Here is a 21,958-nt window from a genome sequence, read left to right as displayed (position 1 = left end):
TGGCCGAGAAATTGTGGAAGACTTGCCTTGTAGTGCTGGACTTTCAACATCTTCAACTGAGGAAAACATCAACAAAGTGAAGGAAATGATGATGGAAAATCATCATGCAAGCTTGAGGGAGATGGCTCAGAATCTAAGCATGTCTCATGAATTATTTGCACCGTTTTAGTGGATATTTTGGGCATGGGATGTGTTGCAGCACAACTTGTTCCAAAGGAGCTGAATTTTCTTCAAAAAGAGCATCAGAAAAATGTTGCTGAAGACATGCTTGAACGAGCCAGTTTGGACCTCATGTTCATGAAATGCATCATAACAGGTGATGAGATGTGGGTTTATGAGTTTGACATGCAAACCAGACAACAAGCTTTGGAATGGCACTTTGAGAACGAGCCATGTCAAAATAAAAAAAACCATGACAAAGTCGCACAAAAATCAGTCATGTTGACTGTTTTCTTTGCCTGTCATGGTGTTGTCCACTTGGAATTTCTTTCAGAGAGACAAACAGTCAACAAACAGTATTACCTGGGCATTACGAGGTGTTTGAGAATGTTCACTGGAAAAGGCCAGATTTGTGGAAGAACAATTCTTGGATGTTTCATCACGATAATGTGCCGTCTCAAACATTGACCCTTGTATGTAAATTCTTAACCAAAAACACAATGAATGTCATTGACCAAGTACTGTATTCACCAGATATGGCCCCATGTGACTTTTTCCTCTTTCCCAAACTGAAATTACCACTGTGGAAAATGTTGAGTTAATTGAAGAAATAAAACAAAATTTGCAGAGGGAGCTGCAGGCCATATGGGAAAGCACTTATAAGAAATGTTTTGATGACTGAATTGTTTGCTTGCAGAAGTGTATTGCATCAAACAGGGCCTATTTTGAAGGCAAAAAAATAAATTCAGATAATTAAACCAATATTTTGTAGTTTATTTAACAATTCCCAGTATTTATTTCACAGAATTTATTTTTATTAAATATGTTTTCATCAAATATCTGATTGTTAAGTAATTAAAATTCATAAGTTAATTAATTATGAATAGAGAGTGAATAATTTCCTCATTATCACAAATGATTAAATATAATAAACATGAAAAAAGGTGTTCTTTGTAGTATATTATTTTTTCATTATATTTCTCTCTCATTAGATCTTAGAAATCATAATTTTCACATGTTCAAAACTGACATTTTATATAATGATTTCAGTTTCTGTACTAGTGATGGCAACAAAACCAATTTTTGGTAAACTGTGGTTTTAGAAAAACCAAAATGCAGTTTTCAAAACTGGTTTTTAACAAACAATGAAATTTGTATAATTACTATGGTATCATTGTGTTTAATTGCCATTTTGACTTTTTATTGGCAGTAAAATATGCTTAGATTTAAGATGCTTCCACATAACTGATGCACTACAAAAAATTTTAGTGTAACATTACAATTTATATATGCCACCAATATATCATCCTTGACTTTTTTAAAACAATGCGATGCATTACATTGCTCACACTTACATTTCAAAATTAAAATCAATGTAAAAATTAAAGTGAATTAATTTTAAAATGATAAAGTTTTTAAATACTGTTTATTAAATAATTAGACTCCATTACACCAACATTGAAGAAACAGACTTCCTTTTGGCAGGAACAATACATGATACAGGCATACCAGTACTCTTGACAAAAATTTATTGTAGTACTTTATTAATACTAGTAAAATACAATATAAAACACTAATTCTACTAAATTCAAAGTAGTTTTTAAACTGGTTTGGCATCTGATATTTAAAATTCTTTTTACCAAAACCTTTGGTAAAACAGTTTTAAATTTAAAGAATTTCTGGATTTTGTCAGCACTATTCCATACTCTTTGATTTAAGACTACTAGATTAGTAGGTTTAGATAAATTTTTTGTAATAAACTATTATATTTTTAAAGTGTTAATTTTAAAAAATTAAATTAAAAACATTGAAGTAAAAGTTTCATAGGCCTATAAATGCTGCTGTTATGATTTAGGATTTTTTTTACTCTAACAATTTTACAGGGGTATAGCTACTGTAACCATTGTATTTTGCTTAATAAGTCTTTAAAGTATTTTTTAAAGAATATTTATAAATAATTAAATTTTTATTAATTATATTTTGAAGAATGGGCCCAGTCCAAGATCCTGCCATAAAATGTGCCTTGATTCTGAAAGAAAGAAAATATTTACATTGGGAAAGTATTTAGATTCAACAATGAGAACTCCAGAAAATTTAAAGGTATGAAAACTTTTACAAAAACATTAGTCATTATAGGTTAATTTTTAAAAATGTTATATTTTTGTGTCTGTATTCATTATTTTATAATCAGCACGTGGAAAAATATCATTAAAAATTATTTATTTTCTTATATTTAATTTTGTTTATATTTTATAACATTAAATAATAAATTTTAATTTCATATACTATAATGTTTTTCATTTTTTTGTAATAACTAATTTGTTCTTATTCTTATCGATTATATTATAGTAAAGATATTGGTGAAAAACATATGCTTTATTTTATTATCAATTTTAAATATATTGCGTTTACTTGATAATTATTGCTAGCTATCTCATGTTTATAATAATGTTACATTTGAACTACATCTTACAATTACAATTAAAGTAAAATAATTGTTCTTATGTTCTTACATAAGTATTATTTAAATTGCTATTCATTTAAGTTTATAACAATATTAATTCTTGAAATTAAATAATGAATATAAGAAGTAAAATGAAAGTTATTAAATTAATTTTTTAAACAAAATTTTATTTTTTTACTTGGAGTTATGTTTTTTTATATAAATCTATCCACGTCAGTCCATAAGTCCATGTGCATTTTTATGACCTTGAGAAAAATCTTGTTTTGCTGTTAAACATGTCAGTCTAATGTGATAATTTTATACTGAAGTGTTAAATTGGATCTCATTCATATAATACTGTTTAAAATTGTAAACATTTCAGTTGTTTATTTTCGTTAAAATGGAAGTAACCGATGAAGATAAAAGACATGTTTTATGCTTTTTAAGTGGTGAGAATGCTACAAATGCAGCCAAAAAAATAAATACTGTACATAATCAAATTGTAATTAGTGCAAGGACTGCGCAGAAGTGGTTTGAAAGATTTAGAAACAATGATTTTAGTGTGGAGGATAAGGCTCGTACTGGAAGACCTGTTGACTTTGATGATGATGCTCTCTCTGCAGTAGTTGAAGCAGAACCATCTTTAACAGTTTATAAAATTGTGGAACATTTAAATTCATCCCATGGAACTGTTCATAGACACCTACAACAAATCAGAAAAGTTTCAAAGCTAGGAAAATGGATACCACATGAACTGTCAATAGCTAACAGATAGCAGTGTGTAGACATTTGCACGTCTCTTTTATCCTGTATTGCTTTAGAACCTTTTCTTGGTAGGCTGGTTACTGGAGACGAAAAATGGATCCTCTATAATAATGTGATGAGAAAAAGACAATGGATGGATCGCGACAAGCAGCCAAAACCGACTGCAAAAAGTGGGTTGCATCCAAAAAAAATTCTTTTGTCTGTTTGGTGGGATATGTCAGGTGTAATTCACTTTGAGCTGTTAGAACTTAATCAAACAATTACAGCTCAAATGTATTGTGAGCAATTAGAGCGTTTAAATGAAAAATTGAAAAAAAATCGACTGTTGTTAGTAAACAGAAAGCAGGTTCTCTTGCAGCATAACAATGCCAGACCACACGCTGCAAAAATAACTGTACAGAAACTTGAAAGCTACAACTGGGAAATTTTACCTCATCCACCTTATTTGCCAGATATTGCTTCCAGTGATTATCATCTTTTTTGCAGTTTGCAGAATTTTTTAAAAGGGAAAACTTTTGAGAATGAGAGCAATGTAAAAAAGGCTATTTTTGAATATTTTGATTCAAAACTGAAATCATTTTATGAAGACAGGATTAAAAAGCTACCATCAAGATGGCAAGAAATTGTACAAAATAATGGTGAATACATTATAGATTGAAATAAAATTTAATTAAAATTTTTGGCTGCTTTTTTTGTAGGTAAAAATATGCATGAACTTATGGACTGACCTGATATTTTATTAAAAATAATTAAATGTTTTATAAAGAATAAAAAATGATTTTATCTACAGTAAGAAAGTGAAATATGTTATTTCATATGTTTCTAGTTTGGTTACTGGCATTATCTGATTAGAACAATATGGAACTATGTATTATACATTGACACTTCTTGATTGTTATAAAAAATGTATTAATGCATTTGTATGTATTAACATTAATTATTCTTTCGCTGATTTATCTGTTGGGGCACGTGGTGCCTAGAGATTTTATAAGTAGCATTGAACAACAAAATGTTGCATTACTGAAGGAAAATAACATTACATAGTTTGAATCTAACAAAGTAACAAGTTGGTTTTAGAAGAAAACCACATGTTTGTATTTCTGATGTGGGCCCATAAGTTACTTCCCCCTAATAGGATATTATTTAATTTTTATTTTTTTATAAAAAAAAAACTTTATTTTAAGAATTGCTTAGCTTAATAGTTTAGTTCTATATTCAGTTGGATTTCTGTAAGATCTTTTTATGTAATAATTACTTTTAAATTTAGAAATAGAAAAGTATTTCTATTAGAAAAAATTTTAAGGTTTACTGTCTTATTATTATTAGAAACATATATACAAAATTTCAGACGAAAACAAATGAAATAGTTTTTATTGTATGTATTATATAATAGATTTAGACCTCTTTATAAAAGCATCCAGAAATAAATTTTACTACTATATAAGGTTGGTTATATTATTCTATCATAATAATGAAAAATAACTGCAAAATCCTTTAAAATATAATAAGAATCTGTTTTGTTGGAGTTCTCTCTAAGTATCAGTTTTTCCAAGTACTTTTGGTTAACCAAACCTATTGTCAGGTGGCACTGACAAAAGTGCTTCAGTAAACTGATATTTAGAGTGAACTCTAACAAAGTAGATTTTTGTTATGTTATATTCTAACTCTTCCAAAACCTATTTTCTATAATTTTATAAAAATTGGAGACCTTATCAATCAGATCTTGTTAACAGTCATTATGTTTTCATTTTGAAACTGAAAAGAAAATATGAAAAGCTACTTGCAATTTAAGTAGTCTAAAGTATCACAATTAATTACCATAGCCACTAATTAATTGCTATTTATTTCTTAAAGTTTTATATTTCCACAGAATTAAAAAACTTAAAATTGTTTTTTCATAAATTAAATTTTAGATCATTATTTGAAATTGTTGCGTGTTACTTATTTTTTCATTTTTCTCTTTATGTTTAGTTTTTAAATGTATAGTGATTAGTATAAAAAGTGTCCACTTTCATGTTTATTAGCATTTATCTTTTTATAAAACTTCTTTTGAGTAACTTTTTCTTAATTTTTTGTTAGTACTTTGTTCTTGTTCAAGTCATTAATTTTTAAAAAACTTTCTTATACTGTTCCTATAAGAATATAAAATTGAAATATGAAATTTTAAGATCATATTTTATTTTTAACAATAGAAAAAAGTTATAGATTTGAAGACAAACTTAGACAAATTCATTTAATACCTATAAACTTTTTAATAAATCAACTAAAGGATTAGTTTCCTGTTACAGAGGGGGTAATACAATGACCTCCTATTTGACTCCTCAAATATTACTATGACAATTATTAGTTATAAGAGTATCATTACACAATATCTTATATATTTTCTAAACATGGAAAATTAAGACAACATTAGTCTTATAATTCTAAATTAAGTAATTAATTCTATAATAGACAACAATTACATAATTTAATAACAAGTATTGTACAAATTAATTAAATTTTTTAAAATTATTGAATTAATTTAAAAAACTAAAGACAATTAATTTTTTAAATACTTAATTTATTTTATTGTTTTAATTTCAGAGTGATTTTCACGTTTATGATATAGATACTAATAAATGGACACAAATAACAGATGACACTGCAGCAATGGGTGGACCAAAACTAATATTTGATCATCAAATGTGTATGGACATTGGTAAAAATACTATATATGTTTTTGGCGGGAGAATTTTAAATAGGTAAAAATTACTTAATTTTATTGTTTTATCTATTTAATTGTATTAAAATAATATAATTCTTTAAAATACAAAACTTTTCATTAACACAGTTTTTGTATTTTATACTGCTGTTCTATAACTAAGCTGTACTAAATTTTAATTAAAAGTTTTAAGAATTTAAAATGCCTTCTTACATGTGTCAATTAAATTTGCTAATTAATATTTAAACTACAGATTTATTGGTTTTGATTAACTTTAACAGTGATTTCTTATCATCATCCATAAAGGATGATGATAAGAAATCACTGTTAATTTGCATTTATAATCAATAAAATTCAGTATTTGCTATGTTGTTTGTATTACATGATTATTATAATTTTATGGAATTCAAGATAACTATAAATTTTACAAAATAAATTCAATATTAAAAAATGAAATATTCTATTTCAGTAATTTGGCAACAGTAGATGATAGGTTATGTACAGAACCATCATTTAGTGGATTATATGCATATCATGTACCAACTAATACCTGGCATAAATTAAGAGATGATTCTTCGAATGTTAATTTAGGCCCTCAAGAAATAAAATCTCGCATTGGTCATTCAATGTTATTTCATGAAGTGAGTTATTTTAGAATTTTTACATTTAGAATCTTTTATCATATTATTAGTATTTAGTTCTTTTTACCTCTATGTCCTTACTGATTTACTAATTTCTATATTTCTGTGTATATACTGTCTACTTGGACCTTGTTTATTAATAGGACTTATTATACTGATATAGTTTCTGATTAGAAAAGAGAGGAGAACTTAGTCAAAATAAAATATTTTTATTTTTACCTGAAAATAAAGATATTTTGTTTTGACTTTTGACTAAGATCTCCTCTCTTTGCTAATCAGAAACTACACCAATAATAAGTCCTATTAATAAACAAGGTCCAAGTAGACACTACATACACAGAAATATTAGTATTTAATGTTAAAAATATTCAGGATATAGTGTTATTTTTTATGAATGTATAAATAACAACAACATAAATTATAATTTGCTAGAAATTTTTTACAATTTTTCAGAAATCAAGATTACTGTATATATTTGCTGGACAAAGGTCAAAAGAATATTTAAGTGATTTTTTTACATATAATGTTGATTCTGATGAAGTTGAAATTATATGTGATGGAACACAATCTGAAGGTAACATATTAATAAGTACAGAAATTATATTATTCTGTTTTTTGAAATATGTAATACAATCATAATTTTAAATTTATTAATATCTAATTAATGCTTTGTAGTGCCTGCTGCAGGATTTACACAAAGAGCAACAATTGATCCTGATTTAAATGAAATTCATGTTCTTTCTGTAAGTAATCTAAAATGAAAAATACTATTTTTCATCACTTAACATGCACATAAAATTAATATAGAAACAGATTATACATTATCTAAAAGTCAGAGGAATTTCAAGCTCCACTTCATAAGACTATGTATAGCAACAGGTTATTATAAAAGTTGCATTTAAAATGCACACATAAGAATAAAACATATTTTTGTAATTATTACTGGATATAGTCTTTTGAAGTTGAATTAGTTTCTACATTAATTGTAGTATTATTCTCTTATTCTGTAATTTTTTAATATGTTTCTATATATAGTATGTATTTTGAACTATGTGCTATAAACTTTAGTTCAAAATATGTACCATATAAAAGATCATACTTATACATTATAGAATATGATGGATCATGGAGTCTCATTTGGGATTCATTTGTAATAATATATTTGCTTTATAATACAGTTGTCTATAATTGGTAATTAAATGTCAAGCAACTGTTTTTATTTCTCTGAACATTGATAATTGTAATAACTGACAAATTGCTACAAGAATTGTTTATGCTAATTATTAGATGATTATGATTATTCATTACATTATGATGATATATTGACTTTTCAATGAATATGTATTATCAATATGTCTATAGATCTTTGTGCATAATTAGGCTAAAAATAGTTTATAGCCAAATAGATTGATTGATTGTGTAGAACTGAATATCAATCATCTATTTGCTTTTTATTTGAGCACAGATATATAACTAATTAGAAATTACTAAGATAAATTTTGTATATATAATTAACTGATTCTTGAAGAGTATTGGTATGTAGATGGTTTGGAATCTGATGTCATTCCTTAAAGCATTTTGGAAAGACACAGTTTTAAAGTGATGGCTTTGTAGTGCAGGTTGGCATTAGGGGTTGCAAATTTGTCAACTTTTTTATTAACAACAATACAGTAAATTTCCAAAATGTTACTGGTTTACTGATAAATTACTAGTAATTTTTCAAGTTTGACTCCAAATGTGAAAATTTTAATAAAACATTGTGCTAATAATTCTTACATAAAAAAGACCCAAATTAAAACAAAAATGAAAAAATTGAATATTTTATTTATTAAACACTTAAAATACGACATTTTTCCCCCTCGTGTAGAAAATAGGCTGTTAAAATATCTGAGGGCTGTAGGCTGAGGGTATTTAAAATATCTTCATTCAGTCATGAATTTAATCTTTGTGCAGTAATAAGTAATGTTTGAAAAGGATTTTTTTGCTTTTAATATTTATGGAGTAATTGTAATTAATGCATCAAAAGTTGTCTATAAACATTTTTCTTTAATATTTTACTCTTTAAAATTATCATTTCTTTTTTACTGGTTTTTATTATTTTTTGTGAGTTATATTTGCAAATTTGTTTATTATTAGATGGTGTCTTTTGTTTATTGAACAAATTAATTTTTTTTTCATTATTAAATTTTTATTGGGAAATACTGATCCAGAAATTACAGTTGATGATAACAAGACTGAAGTTGATGATGGTGTTGAATTTGTATTTTTATCATCACCCATTATTGTCCTTTTTGTATATTTTTGTCCTCAGTGTATATACAGTCAAGTCTGCATAAGTTGACACCCCAAGGGGAAGTGGAAATGTGTTGAGTTATCCGAAGTGATGACTAAAGCAAAGTTGGAAAAAAAACCACAAAACTACAATTAGGAAAATACAGTAGTATAGGCTTACAATACATTGTGTCCTCCATTTACAATTACTCTGTAGATGAAAAACTGAAAAATTCGTTTAGTGCTGTTTGTTTTGAGTACTTAACTGTCTCGATTTTCTTTTTCAACGATCATGAACGCCTCGAAAACATCATGTTTGCAATTGTCAATTGTTGGCAAGTAACGTCTAAGGATTCTTAATGCCTCTAGCGTGAGAAAATGCAAAATTGGATTCTGGTGTGACGTTGATGTAAATTGTATATTTTCTTTTTGTTTATCTGTTATTATTTTATACATAAAAATACATAAAATGTTAAGGCATTTTTATGAATATGTGTATATATATATATATATATATATATATATAATAATAATAATATATTATTATATTATTAAATATATTAATTATATATTAATAAATAAATCGCCTCCCCCTCCTGAAAAAAAATGAGTTTGCACCACACGTACGGAGTGAATTCATTTTTTCAGGAGGGGGTGACAACTTATTGGAGTGTGGGATGGCAAAAGTGTGTCGACTTATCCAGTAGTGACAAGTTAAACGGTGTCGAGTAAACTGGAGTTTTTTAACATTAATGCCTATTTATTATAGCAATGGGTCCTGATACTATGTTAATAGAAGATAATACTTATTTCCACAACAGACCAGAGTAGTCTCACTTATTTATTATACTAACATCTTGAAAGTGAAACAATAATCTATGCAAATTATTCATTCAAATCATCTATCTTAAATCCTATTGAACGTGTTTGAGAGACACTAAGAAGACAAATTTTTAGTCTAATACACTTCTCTACTACTTCCAGCAGCTGAAATCTTCACTTTTGCATTAATGGCCATTAATTTTTTATGCATTTATAACTTTCTTTGAAATGTGCTGAGCCATTGTCAACCTTGTATTGCTGTCAATATATCTTGACTGCAAGATAAGCTTGTGTGCCATTTTGGCTATTAAATACATAATTTGCATGTCATTAAGTATTTAATTGAATTTTTCTTATGTTAAGTGCATAGTAATGTACTTAAGCTATAATGGTTTATTATAATGCACTTAACTTGTAATATTCATTAAAGGGATTTTTATTTGTGATTTTTGCATGTTATGTTTAACTTTTGTTCCCCAGTGTATTTGTTTATTTGCAAATCAATATAGTTATTTTCAAAAATATTACAATTGATCGTTTCTTTGAAATATATCTGATAATTATTTTTAAAAAGTTGGAGAATGATTTATTTTACTAACTTCTTTTGAAGTTTTATTTTAAAGTTTGTTTTTTCTAATCTTTATAGATTAGAAAAACATAAACTTTAAAACAGTAAAAAGTTTTTTTATTTAATCATTAAAAGTAAAAAATAACAATAGCTATCTCCATTTTTGTTTAATTGATTCAAAAGAATAAATTCATTCTCAAAATAATAGCTGTACTAGAAACTTTTGGTACATTTTGTAGTTAATTAATTAATTGATTTATTTTTAAAATGTAACATTATTTTAAGTACCTAACCACAGATAAAATGATTTTATTTAACTTAAAGTTAAGAAGAATCAATGAGATTATTTTTTATGGAATAATACCAAAATCACTCAATTGCATCATCATTTATAAGATGCTAATTGATTTGAAATTGAATATAAGTGACAGATAATTATTGATTGTGACAATAATCTAGATCTAGACATTAACTGTGAAATAATTTAGCATTAAATAACAAACATTTTTAAATAAAATTATATTAACAGAACAAACTTCATCATATATATTATTATATAATAATTCTAAATTGTCAGTTATTAATATTTTTTATGTTCAAACTTACAAACTTTAAAAACTTACAAACAAACTTTAAAAATCACAATATGCAAGTATAGCTAGTCATTTATATTATATATTTATATTATTAGGGATCCAATAAAGATAGGAGAGAAGATAATGTGAAAAATTCTTTCTGGGTATATGATATAGTACAAAACAAGTGGTAAGACAAATTGACTTCTGATTTAAAAATATCTTAATTTTAGTATTGTTTTTAATTATTTAAATTAAATGTTTTAAAAAATATGTAATTATGTATAAAACTATACATAACATATGACTTATGAATGAATTATGAATTATTACTATATTTGACATATAGTAATAATTAAATGATCCACTGAATTTTTAATCAGGCTGTGATATTGCTAATTAATTATAAAGATATTACATAATTTGGACTGAAGTTAGTTTAATAGAAATGGTGGCTTAACTGCCTACCTTTAGTCCAAATTATGTAATATCTTTATAATTAATTAATTATATCACAGTGTGATTAAAATTTTACTCCAGCAGATCATTTGATTATTAAAATAAATATGATTAATATAGAATTTTAAAAATTTTATAATATAGTTTACATGTATTGACTTTCAGAATAATCTTTAAAGTATTTTAAATGCTTTGATTATTATTGTATGTATTTTTATTTTTTGTTTACTTAGGCAGTTTGACAATTAATTCAATCACTTATATCTTTTATAGAATTTTTCATATTAAACTCTTTATTAACAATTATTGTACTGTGACATTTTAAGCATAAATTCAGTAATTTAATTGTTTCAGTAATTATCATAAATATTTATTTTTATTATGGCACTTGAAATTTGCAAATGTCATTTCTCTCTTGGATACTTAAGTTCTTAAAATAATCATTGACAAGTTAAGATGAATGCTGATAGTAAATTTATCATTTGTTTTCCTTTGGTTTCTTTAAAACAATAGTTTAAGTTATTGACACATTGATAATTTTTTTTATATCAGTAAAAAAATACATTCTGAATTTTAAAGTTATTGTCTTAATTATACCAAATAAATTTGCACTAAAATGAGAAATTAGTTTTAGATACTTCAGATAATAATATCTCAGAAAAAATCTGCGTGTTTCTTTTAAATTTCAATTTAATTATTAAATGCTGCTGAAACTAATATACGGTGGAACCTCGCTTAATGAGCACCTTGCGTAACAAGTATTTCACATAATGAGCAAAGCAAATTGTGAAAAACTGACTCGCTTAATGAGCGACGTTTCAAATAATGAGTGACCAGGAGAAGGGAAGTCTTGGATTTTGTGCATGCTCCATTAATTTGTATTTAGCACTCGTTCCACTAGCATTTTACTGTCACTTGTGATCACACATTTTTCCAAACTTGTGTTTACACATATTACGTATAAACATTAACAATCATAGCTTGTTATAAACACGCCAAATGATATGCAGAATTTTTAGGCTATATAAAGGCTATAATTAAATATTAGAAATTAAATAATTTGACTAGAGGTAGGCAGTTATGCTGCCATTTCATATTAAATTTAATGACCAATTCCAAATTAAACTTTAGAAATGTCTAAATTAAAAATTAGTTATTTATAATTATTAAATTTAATACAAACTAAAAGAAATAAAAAGACGTAGTCGCTTCCAAAAAACTTTTGGTTGATCACCATTTATTTCCTTAAAATGTTCCATTAGAATAAAAACTTCAGGACGACCCGACCTTTCTTTGTAGGCTTTTTATTTTTAAGTTTCGCTGGATGAAAATCCAGCAAAACTTTAAAAATAAAATAAAGATAAAATTTATTGATAATTTATTTTTAAAGTTTTCATTCAGCAAAACTTTAAAAATAAAAAATTTATTGATAATTCGCTGCCAGAGGGAGGACAAGACAACCTAATCTACATTTTACAGTGCAATTTTCAAGTGGATAAAAAGTCCAAAGCTCCCGAATGGAAGTCATGGATGCAACCTAAGACGTCGTAAGATCACCAATTCCAATTTTTGAAAAATTATTGTAATTTTAATTGGATTTTTTCCTATGTTTTAAAGAATTGTTTCCTGGGTGGCTGTGAAGCCTACAAAGAAAGGTCGGGTCGTCCTGAAGTTTTTATTCTAATGGAACATTTTAAGGAAATAAATGGTGATCTACCAAAAGTTTTTTGGAAGCGACTACGTCTTTTTATTTCTTATAGAAAAATTTTCATCCAGCGAAACTTTAAAAATAAAAAAATAAAAACAAACTAAAAGCATAACTGCCTACCTCTAGTCATTGGTATAGCCAGGATTTTGTTATGGGAGGGGCCTAGTAGAGGCTGTAATTTTCTGGGAGGGGCACCAGGTTAACTGGGGGGGGTGCTGTAATTTTCTGGAGAGAGGCATCAGGTTAACTGCATGGGGGCTGGGCTGTAATTTTCTGGGGGGCATGCCCATCCATACCCCTTCCTGGCTACACCCATGCCTCTAGTCAAATTAATCAATTTATAATAGAGACCAGCAGATAGTTGTCTTTTGACCATTGCCTTGATTTCATTATATCCAGTATGGATGACTGAATGCTACATGCAATGTGCTGTACAATCGTATTAGATTTAATTATAGCCTTTACACAGCCTAAGAATTTAGCATATAACTTTGAAGTATTTATCAAACATATTAGCTGTGATTGTTTTTTGTTTTTTTTTTTTTTTTTTTTTTTTTTGCTTTCTGCAAATCGAATTTGCATTTCAGGTTGGTTCATTCTGTGCTAGAAGAAAAGATGATGATGATTCATGCTCCTTAACAATGTATATTGTATAATTTTCTTTGAATAAACATTATATGTAAAATATTTGAGTATTTTTTTTCGGTATGGAACATTATCGTATTTTACATTAATTTATATGGAGAAAAATTGTTTTACTTAAAGAGTATTTTGCATTATGAGTAAGATTTTGGAATGAATTATGCTCATTAAGCGAGGTTACACTGTATCATGTTTTCTCAACATTTGTATTTCATTTAAAGTTTTTTTTCACAATAAAAATTGTTTAAATTGTTAAAACCGTTTTAATTGCTAAGTTTATATCAAACAATATTACAAAATAATTGTTGATAAGGAGATTACTATGAGAAAATAGATCTGATAGGAAAGTATTAAAATAAGACCAAATAAAATAGATATTAAAAAAATTTATTATCAAATTTATACTAAATTACTAAAATTTAATCATTCAAAAAAAACTCCTGATAAATAAATGCTCTTCATAATTAGGAAAATTTGAGAAAATTTGTATGCTCTTGTAGCAGCATATGATATTTAATAATATAAGGGATGATCAAAAAGTTTCCATTTCAAGGGCTGTAGGTGAGGTAAGTTCATTCCATATAGAAGAAATTGCCACTGGCATTAATGAAATTGTCTCATTGACAAACCAAGTTGACAATGCCCATCTAGTAGAAGTTGGTTGGCTGTTGCATAAGAAAGTCTAATATATCCCTCTTCATGTTGTTTGGCTGGAACTGCTCATCCTTTCAGAGACTTTCTCAGAGAACTGAAAACATGAAAAAATCACATATAGAAAGGGACCTGAAACCATATTCTGGTTATTATATGTTGTCTTTGCAAGATATTGTCTACATCACAAGCCAGTCACTGATTGGCTAATCATTTATTTATGTCTTGAGAGATCATCACATCTCTCCAAATGCAATTCTGGACAAGTTTTTTCTCTTGTCTCCCAGAGACCAGCAGATAGTTGTCTTTCAATTGGTCTTTTGTCTGTTGCCTTAATTTTGTTATATCCAGTATGGATGACTGAATGCTACATGCAATGCACTGTACAATTGTATTAGAGAACACTCTCTATCTCAGAAAAGAATATTTCCAGAGAGAAAATGCTTCTGATTTTTTCCAGTGCCTACTCAGAATTGCCACTGATTCCATCCGTTTTAATTATCCTACATCAATTACTGAACTATTGAATATGATGTTAATGTTATCTGTCTCTCTAAGTATTTTTCGAAATATTACCATCTAATTTCTCCTTAACTAAGTACATATGCTTTTCTAACTTAGGTTATTAAAAGTTTTATTTGTTAAGAGACAATTTAACATTACAATCTGTAAAAACATTATAAAACAAAAAACATATTTTTGTCAAAATTACATGCTTTATTTGAACTTGTGCTTGCCTTACCACATGATCTATAATTACATACTCTACATTTTTGAAAATTTTACAATTTCATTGGTCAATTTCATCAAAATTCTATACCATGTTGTGTGTGCATATAACCTGAACCTATACAATCAACCTAATGTCCAGTGATGTCAATAACAAAGACTAGAATCGCCTCTGTCTCTGAGAGATGAATTTTGTCTCTTGTTTTGATATCATTCGTCTCTGAAAGAAGAGATGAAAGACATTACAAATGACAAGAATCACCTCTGTCTCTGAGAGATGAATTTTGTCTTTTGTTTTGATATTATTCGTCTCTGAAAGAAGAGATGAAAGCTAAGTGACCAGAATATAGCCATGTCAACATGAGGTTGTATATTGTGAGATTCTGAATATTTTGAGATAAAATATTCTAGAAATTAATAGAAAATCTTTTAAAATTAAATGTAATAATTCAAAATTTTTATCAAAGCTACAAATCAAAGAGAATGAAATCCTATGTTGACAGTCAGTTCCTGAGAGAGATCTTTATCTCCATGACTAAAGGGCTGATTAAACCAAAAGGATTCATCATGACACCCAGTCAGATGATCTTAATTCTTAATCTCTATTGGAGGAGAAAAGTAGTATAAATACAAGATACGCGCCAGACTCCGTGCACAGCACATCATTGAATCCTCCATAATGTAAACCTAGTGCCATACTTCTTCAGATTGAACTTCTGCTCAGAGTGCAGAAATGTTATCAATCACATTATAAATGAGGTAATATATTAGATTTGTAAACTCTCTCTCGGTCTCACAGTTAGGGATTTAACTTTAAGGTTGAATCATAGTTAGATTCTAACCAGTTAGTCCATTTGTATCCTTGTTGTTTATTAATTAAAGCATTTGTTAGTTGTTAAATGGACTCCTATCAACTTACCTATGCACTCCCCACTCTCTAAATTTTAAGCTCTCCTTTTTAATAATATTTTAAACATGATAGGGTGTGAATTTCATCCCTATCTGGTGTCAGCATCCCGACGTTGATCGGGATCACACGATCTTGATCATCAATAAGCTCGATAAAGCCATCCTAGAACATCAAAGTTGAATCTTACCGATTTCATACTGAGTAAGCGGTCACCTGGTATTGCCCATGATCCTCGGCTTATCTTACAATATTTTTGTGACCTTCACAAGTTTTGCACACCATTTGACAATAGTAGTTTTGGGTAGGCATGCATCCCCATCAATCTTTACCATTCTGCAGTCTTCACAGCCAAAAACAACAACACATTGGTTGATTTGGATGTATTTGGTGGCAATGATACTATCAATATATGTACGCATAATCCATATGCAGTTCTGAGTGCAACAAATACCTTACTGCATATCTAGATCATTGGTTTTGTATTAGCTCAGTCTGTACACAAATACATGTCATACATGCAACTGCAGCACTGTTGAACAAAAGTTTTTGATCATCTCCTTATAGAATGTTTCAAATTAAATTTGAATTTAGATAAAATATAAATAATAAATTTAATTTGAATTTTCAGTAATTCAGGAAACTGATATAATCATTTGGTTTGTTAAAAAATTCATTTTCATTTATCACTTTTATGTAAGTACAGTAGAGCACCATTTATCCGAGTCAATTGGGGACTGGGATTGTTTGGGTAACTGATTTTTTGGATAACCGATTATGTACGAAAAAATATATTAACCTATCTGATGTTTAAATTTTTCTCCGTTGCATGTCGCTTCGTGTTGAATTTTTGTTGATTTTAAGCCTAATGAAAATTTTTATAATAATAATCATGGCTATTGTATCGTTAAAAATTATTTCTTTATTTTGTACAAACAAAATGAATATATTGAAAAATATAAAAACAAAAAAATTATACTTTAGAAGTTAATCTAGTATCAAAAACGTTTGATTCAGCACGACACAGTCTGACTGGAAAGCTTTCAACCGAAACATGCTGGCAACCGAAATGTCGGTTAACCAGCTTTTGGATAAACGGCACTCTACTGTATTTCTTTGTAGATTTTCAGATGAGTTAAATCTTGAAAGAGTATTTTATGTTATATATAAACATTTAAAAAAGTCTTTAAATTCTTCTTAGAAATATTGCAAAAACAGGGATATCCAATAAATATTTTTGATTTACATCAGACATAATAGATTACTCAGCTGTCATTATTTATCACCACATCAATGTTATAGATACAAAGAGGTATCAGAAAGTTTCCAGACTAGACCTATAAAAATTTACAGGATGATGATGTTAGAATTTAATTGCCATCCTCTTCAAAATAGTTTCCTTGGAGTAATGTTCAAAATAACACCAGTCGGATTGACAAAACACAACGTTTATATTGACGAGACAAACATACAAAATAAATACAAAATAACATTTACAACTAGGTGTCCACAATACACTAATCTAAGTTACAACCGACTATGTTCCGTACAAGTTCATCGGAAGGACACTTTACAACCTTTGTTAACAGACTTAGTACTCGCGGCACCTCTGAGTCAGGAAAAGTTTGTGATAATCCAACGGGAGTCCACTTACACCCGGTTTCCGCAAGTCCCAAAGAGAGAGATAGCGAGATCCCCTTTTCCTGCCGAAAACTGCTTCTTATATAGTAGCTGGCATTCAAATTCTCTGCCAATCAGCTTCAATGTCTTCATAAAGTCCGGCCAACGGCCATTCTCCGACAGTCAATCGTCCGTTGATCGTCGATTCAAACCACAACGGCTTTCCCAACGGATTTTTTCTAACGGTTCTTTCGTAACGGCTATGATTTTGAATTACGAAAGTTCCCGTTGTCTTACAAACAGAGCGGGAATCGCTCGCCTGGGCGATTCCATCCACTACACTTGGAATCATATACAGTGATCCTAGCACTTCCATGACACACAGACATCGTGAAAAGTCTTCTTTCTGCAAGCTATCCAATACTGTCTGCGATTCTGTTTGGATCAATGGTCTTGAAACAATGTCCTTTTAACCTCAGTTTCATTTTTGGGAACATTACATCATTACAAAGTCATGGGGCTAAATCAGGTGAGTACAGAGGCATGGAACAATGATCATCCTGTTTCCTGCCATAAACTACGTTGTCTTTAGAGAGATGTGAGAGAGCACACTGTCATGATGCAACAGCAATTGTGGTTGTGCTGCAGTTCCAGTCATTTTTATCTCATATTTTCTCTTAAGCAGCTCAAAACATTGTAGTAAAAGTCAGAATTGACTGTCATGCTGGTAGGAACAAATTATTGGTGAATGATGCCCTAATGTTGAAAAAAATACCACAAGCATGCAGTTTATTGCACTTCTGATTTCTGCACCTTTTTTGGTGACAGTGGGCTCTTCCATTGCGAGGACTTGTTTTGTTTTGGGATTGTAGCCATCAACCCAAACACCACTGCTTGTCAGGAGCCGGGACACAAATTTTACAGCAATGCAATACATGTTCAGATTGTCTGAAAATCTCCTGGCAAGTTCCATAACCAATTTCAACCATTCCACAGAGCTGATGGATTGTTTAGCTATGGTCCTCATGGATCAGTTGGCAAATATTTTTGACATTTTCTTCTGTTTTGCTGGTGATTGGCTGCCTTGAATGCTTGTCATCTTGAACTGACACTCAGTCATCAGCCTTGAAATGTGTGTCACTCAAAAACCTGTATTCAATCTAGCAAATATTTGCTGAAAGTCTGTCAAAGCGTTTTCAGGGCCTTGGTAGCAGATTTCCTGGGCTTCTCATGAAACTTGATGGCTGAATATTGCTCAAATCTGTCAGACATTGTATAGATCACAGAATGATCTTTGCACTATTTCACAAAACTGCATGTAATGACTGAATGCATATTTACATTACAAAGCTGCTTGGCATAACGAATCAGCAGATATGGAAGCATTGACTTTGACAAGCATGTGCACTTTCGTTGAATGGTACAGTAATGCTAGCTATAGTGCTGGAACTTGCTGATACCACCTTGTACACAATATGGATTTAAAATTTAAGCAAAAAAATTTCTGTAAAACTTTATATTAGAAAAATTCAAGTACTAAAATCCTTGATATTATCAACAAAGTATTAAAAAAGAAATATATTTTACTATGAAAAAATTTTAGAAAAGAAAACTGACTTTTTATCAAAACATTATGGTAAAGATCAAGATTATTTTGTAACATTTGTTTTCAGAAAACTTTTTTGTATAACAAAGATTGCATTATATAAAAGTGTTTGCAACGTTCTCTTTAATGACTTTGGTTCATTAAAGAGAAAGTTTTAAAAAAGATATAAAATCTATACTATTTAGTTTAGTTGATTCCAGATCAACTCTGTTGTAATTTCCTTTTTTCATATACACTCATATCCAAAAAATAAGAATAAACATTAATTTAAATTTAAAATAAAAATAAACATTAATTACATCATAGGAACTACTTAGTGATCAGAACAGCATAAAACTTAACATATAATGAGCATTGTATTTTTTTATGTAATACAACAATTGAAAAGCAGAACTTTAATCTAAATTATGTCAAATCAAAAACAACAAGAAAAAGGATTAAGCATTGTTGTTGATTTTTTTTTCACAGAAAATGATTAATATGGCATATGATTGTGTCCTGTATGCACACACCCTGCAGAGCAATTGCTCATACTGGTTATAGTGTTGTTTAACAGCTTTGTTGGAAGCAAAATATGTTCTTGAATAAGAGAAACTTAAAGCTCCTAGAGTGTTCTTGGTGGTAGTTGTGAGATACAACTAAAGCATCCCATACATTCTCTGGGATTTAGGTACATGTTAGCCATTCCATATGACATAAATTTTGTCAAGAAAGTCATTGGTGAGTGCAGACCTGTGTGTTTCATCCATGAAAATGAAATTACATCCATAGCATCTCAGAAAAGTCTTGCATGTGGTTTCAAAATCTTATCTCTCTACCTTCTTGCAGTAATAGCACTCCTCACAAAAGTGTGAAACTTGATTATTTTTCACTCTATGAATTGGATGGTTATTTTCTGGACATGGGTACACTTTGTGAAGTGATTTTGATATATATTTCATCAAATTAATATTTAAAAGTTTTTAAATTCTTTTTACCATTTGGTATTAAATTGGTTTCATTTTTTCTTACACATTACGGGTTCAGCCAGATCCAAATGGTCAGGAGCAATGATGAGGATAGACAGCGTTTCAGGTCAAACTATTCATGAAAATTTCTGAGAATCCAACCTAGACAAATCCAGATTTCTCAGAGTAGAAGACATATTTTTACTGCTCTAGCTATCTAGCTAAAATTGGCATTTATTATTATTATAACTTTTTATATAGTGTATATAAAAATACTTCCATGCTGTTGTCATAATCATCATAAAGTATGATTATGACAATAAAGTGGACATTATAAATGGAAACTAAGATATGAAACACATTTACAATTACTTATTAATGATTTCCTATTTTATAGAAACAAAGATTATGATCATTTGCATTATTATTATTATTATTATTATATATTTTGAATACATATGTATATATGTACTATATATTCAAAAAAGTTAATTTAATTAACTTCAAGTCACATGTTTTTAATGAACAACCAAAAATTTGGATAAGATTAATTCTACTTAAATTTTTGGTTATGTTTGCAAACATAAACCTGTAGATCAATTTCTTAAAACTATCTTTTTGAAAAGTTTATAGTGTGAAAGAATAAAATATATATATATAATTTTTTATGAAGAAAAGATAAAAGTTTTCTTTAATAAAAAGTTAAATAAATGAACATTTAGGATAGCTATATATATTATTTTAATAATCACTTTTTGTTTTGTTAATAAAGATTAGGTAAAGGCAATGCACAAAATAAATAACAACTAAACTTAACTCATATCAATTTTTATTATATAAAATTATTACAAGTTTTTTCTAATAAATATTTATGTAATTGTTATTTCTTCTATTTATGTTACCTATAAAATACAGGGGATGCAAAAGTTGAGAATCTTACAAATACAAGTTGAGAATCTGAGAAATACAAATGTTTCAATTTCATTATTATTATTTTTATTATCTTTTGTTAGTTTGTATTCCTTATTTGTGATTTAATTTGTACATAAAAATAAATATTTTTTCTTCCCATTTTCTCCCTGCAAATTTTTTTTCCATAATAACAACTGTATACCTAATTTTGCACCCCTCCCCCGTATATGTAATGAACATTTCCTAAAATACTTCTGTGAATGATATAAATATTTATAGAGTCATATCATTTACAGAGAAGTAATAGACAAATTATTAAAGTGTTATTGATATCATTGGACAATATTGGCAGAATACTTCATGTTTGTCAAGAAAAAATATATCTAAACAAATAGATTGATTATATAATCCATTTATAGTGATGTTATATTGTTGAATTTGCAAGAAATTAAATAATTGGCTGTCAGCTTATTTTATTTTTATGTTTATTTACTTTTGTGTAAAAATTCCTTGGATTAGCATAAAATTTCTGTTTCAAGGAATTCTTATATATGTACAGCAGTTAGTCATTACAGCTTCATGTGTATAATAATAAGAATTACAATACATAATGTATTACACAGTTAAAGTTTTAACTGTATAGATTTGAAACTATTATCTATATGAGGACAAGTTGTTGTTAATTATATTTCATGAGTTATGGTAAAGAACAGTACTACTTGCATTAATCAATAATAATAATAATAATAATAAATGTCACCATAAAGGTTATGATTGCATCTATCTCAAAAGATTTGTAAACCTAAACTTGTAGATTTCATTTTAAAATTAT

General features: G+C 28.1%; 1 protein-coding gene across 1 annotated transcript in view; it reads left to right on the top strand.

Moving 5' to 3' along the window:
- The window catches only part of muskelin (muskelin 1), a 90,128-nt gene that overhangs the window by 51,075 nt on the left and 17,095 nt on the right, over positions 1-21,958 (top strand). The window contains exons 11-16 of the mRNA XM_067265977.1: positions 2,146-2,259; positions 5,951-6,108; positions 6,538-6,709; positions 7,163-7,283; positions 7,385-7,452; positions 11,062-11,135. Coding sequence (XP_067122078.1) covers positions 2,146-2,259; positions 5,951-6,108; positions 6,538-6,709; positions 7,163-7,283; positions 7,385-7,452; positions 11,062-11,135 — 707 coding nt within the window. The remainder of the gene's footprint in view (positions 1-2,145; positions 2,260-5,950; positions 6,109-6,537; positions 6,710-7,162; positions 7,284-7,384; positions 7,453-11,061; positions 11,136-21,958) is intronic.

Source organism: Centruroides vittatus, unplaced genomic scaffold (genome assembly GCF_030686945.1).
Source record: "Centruroides vittatus isolate TY-2023 unplaced genomic scaffold, ASM3068694v2 contig_2574, whole genome shotgun sequence".
Classification (NCBI taxonomy): Eukaryota; Metazoa; Arthropoda; class Arachnida; order Scorpiones; family Buthidae; genus Centruroides; species Centruroides vittatus.
This window is presented reverse-complemented; position numbering and strand designations above follow the sequence as displayed.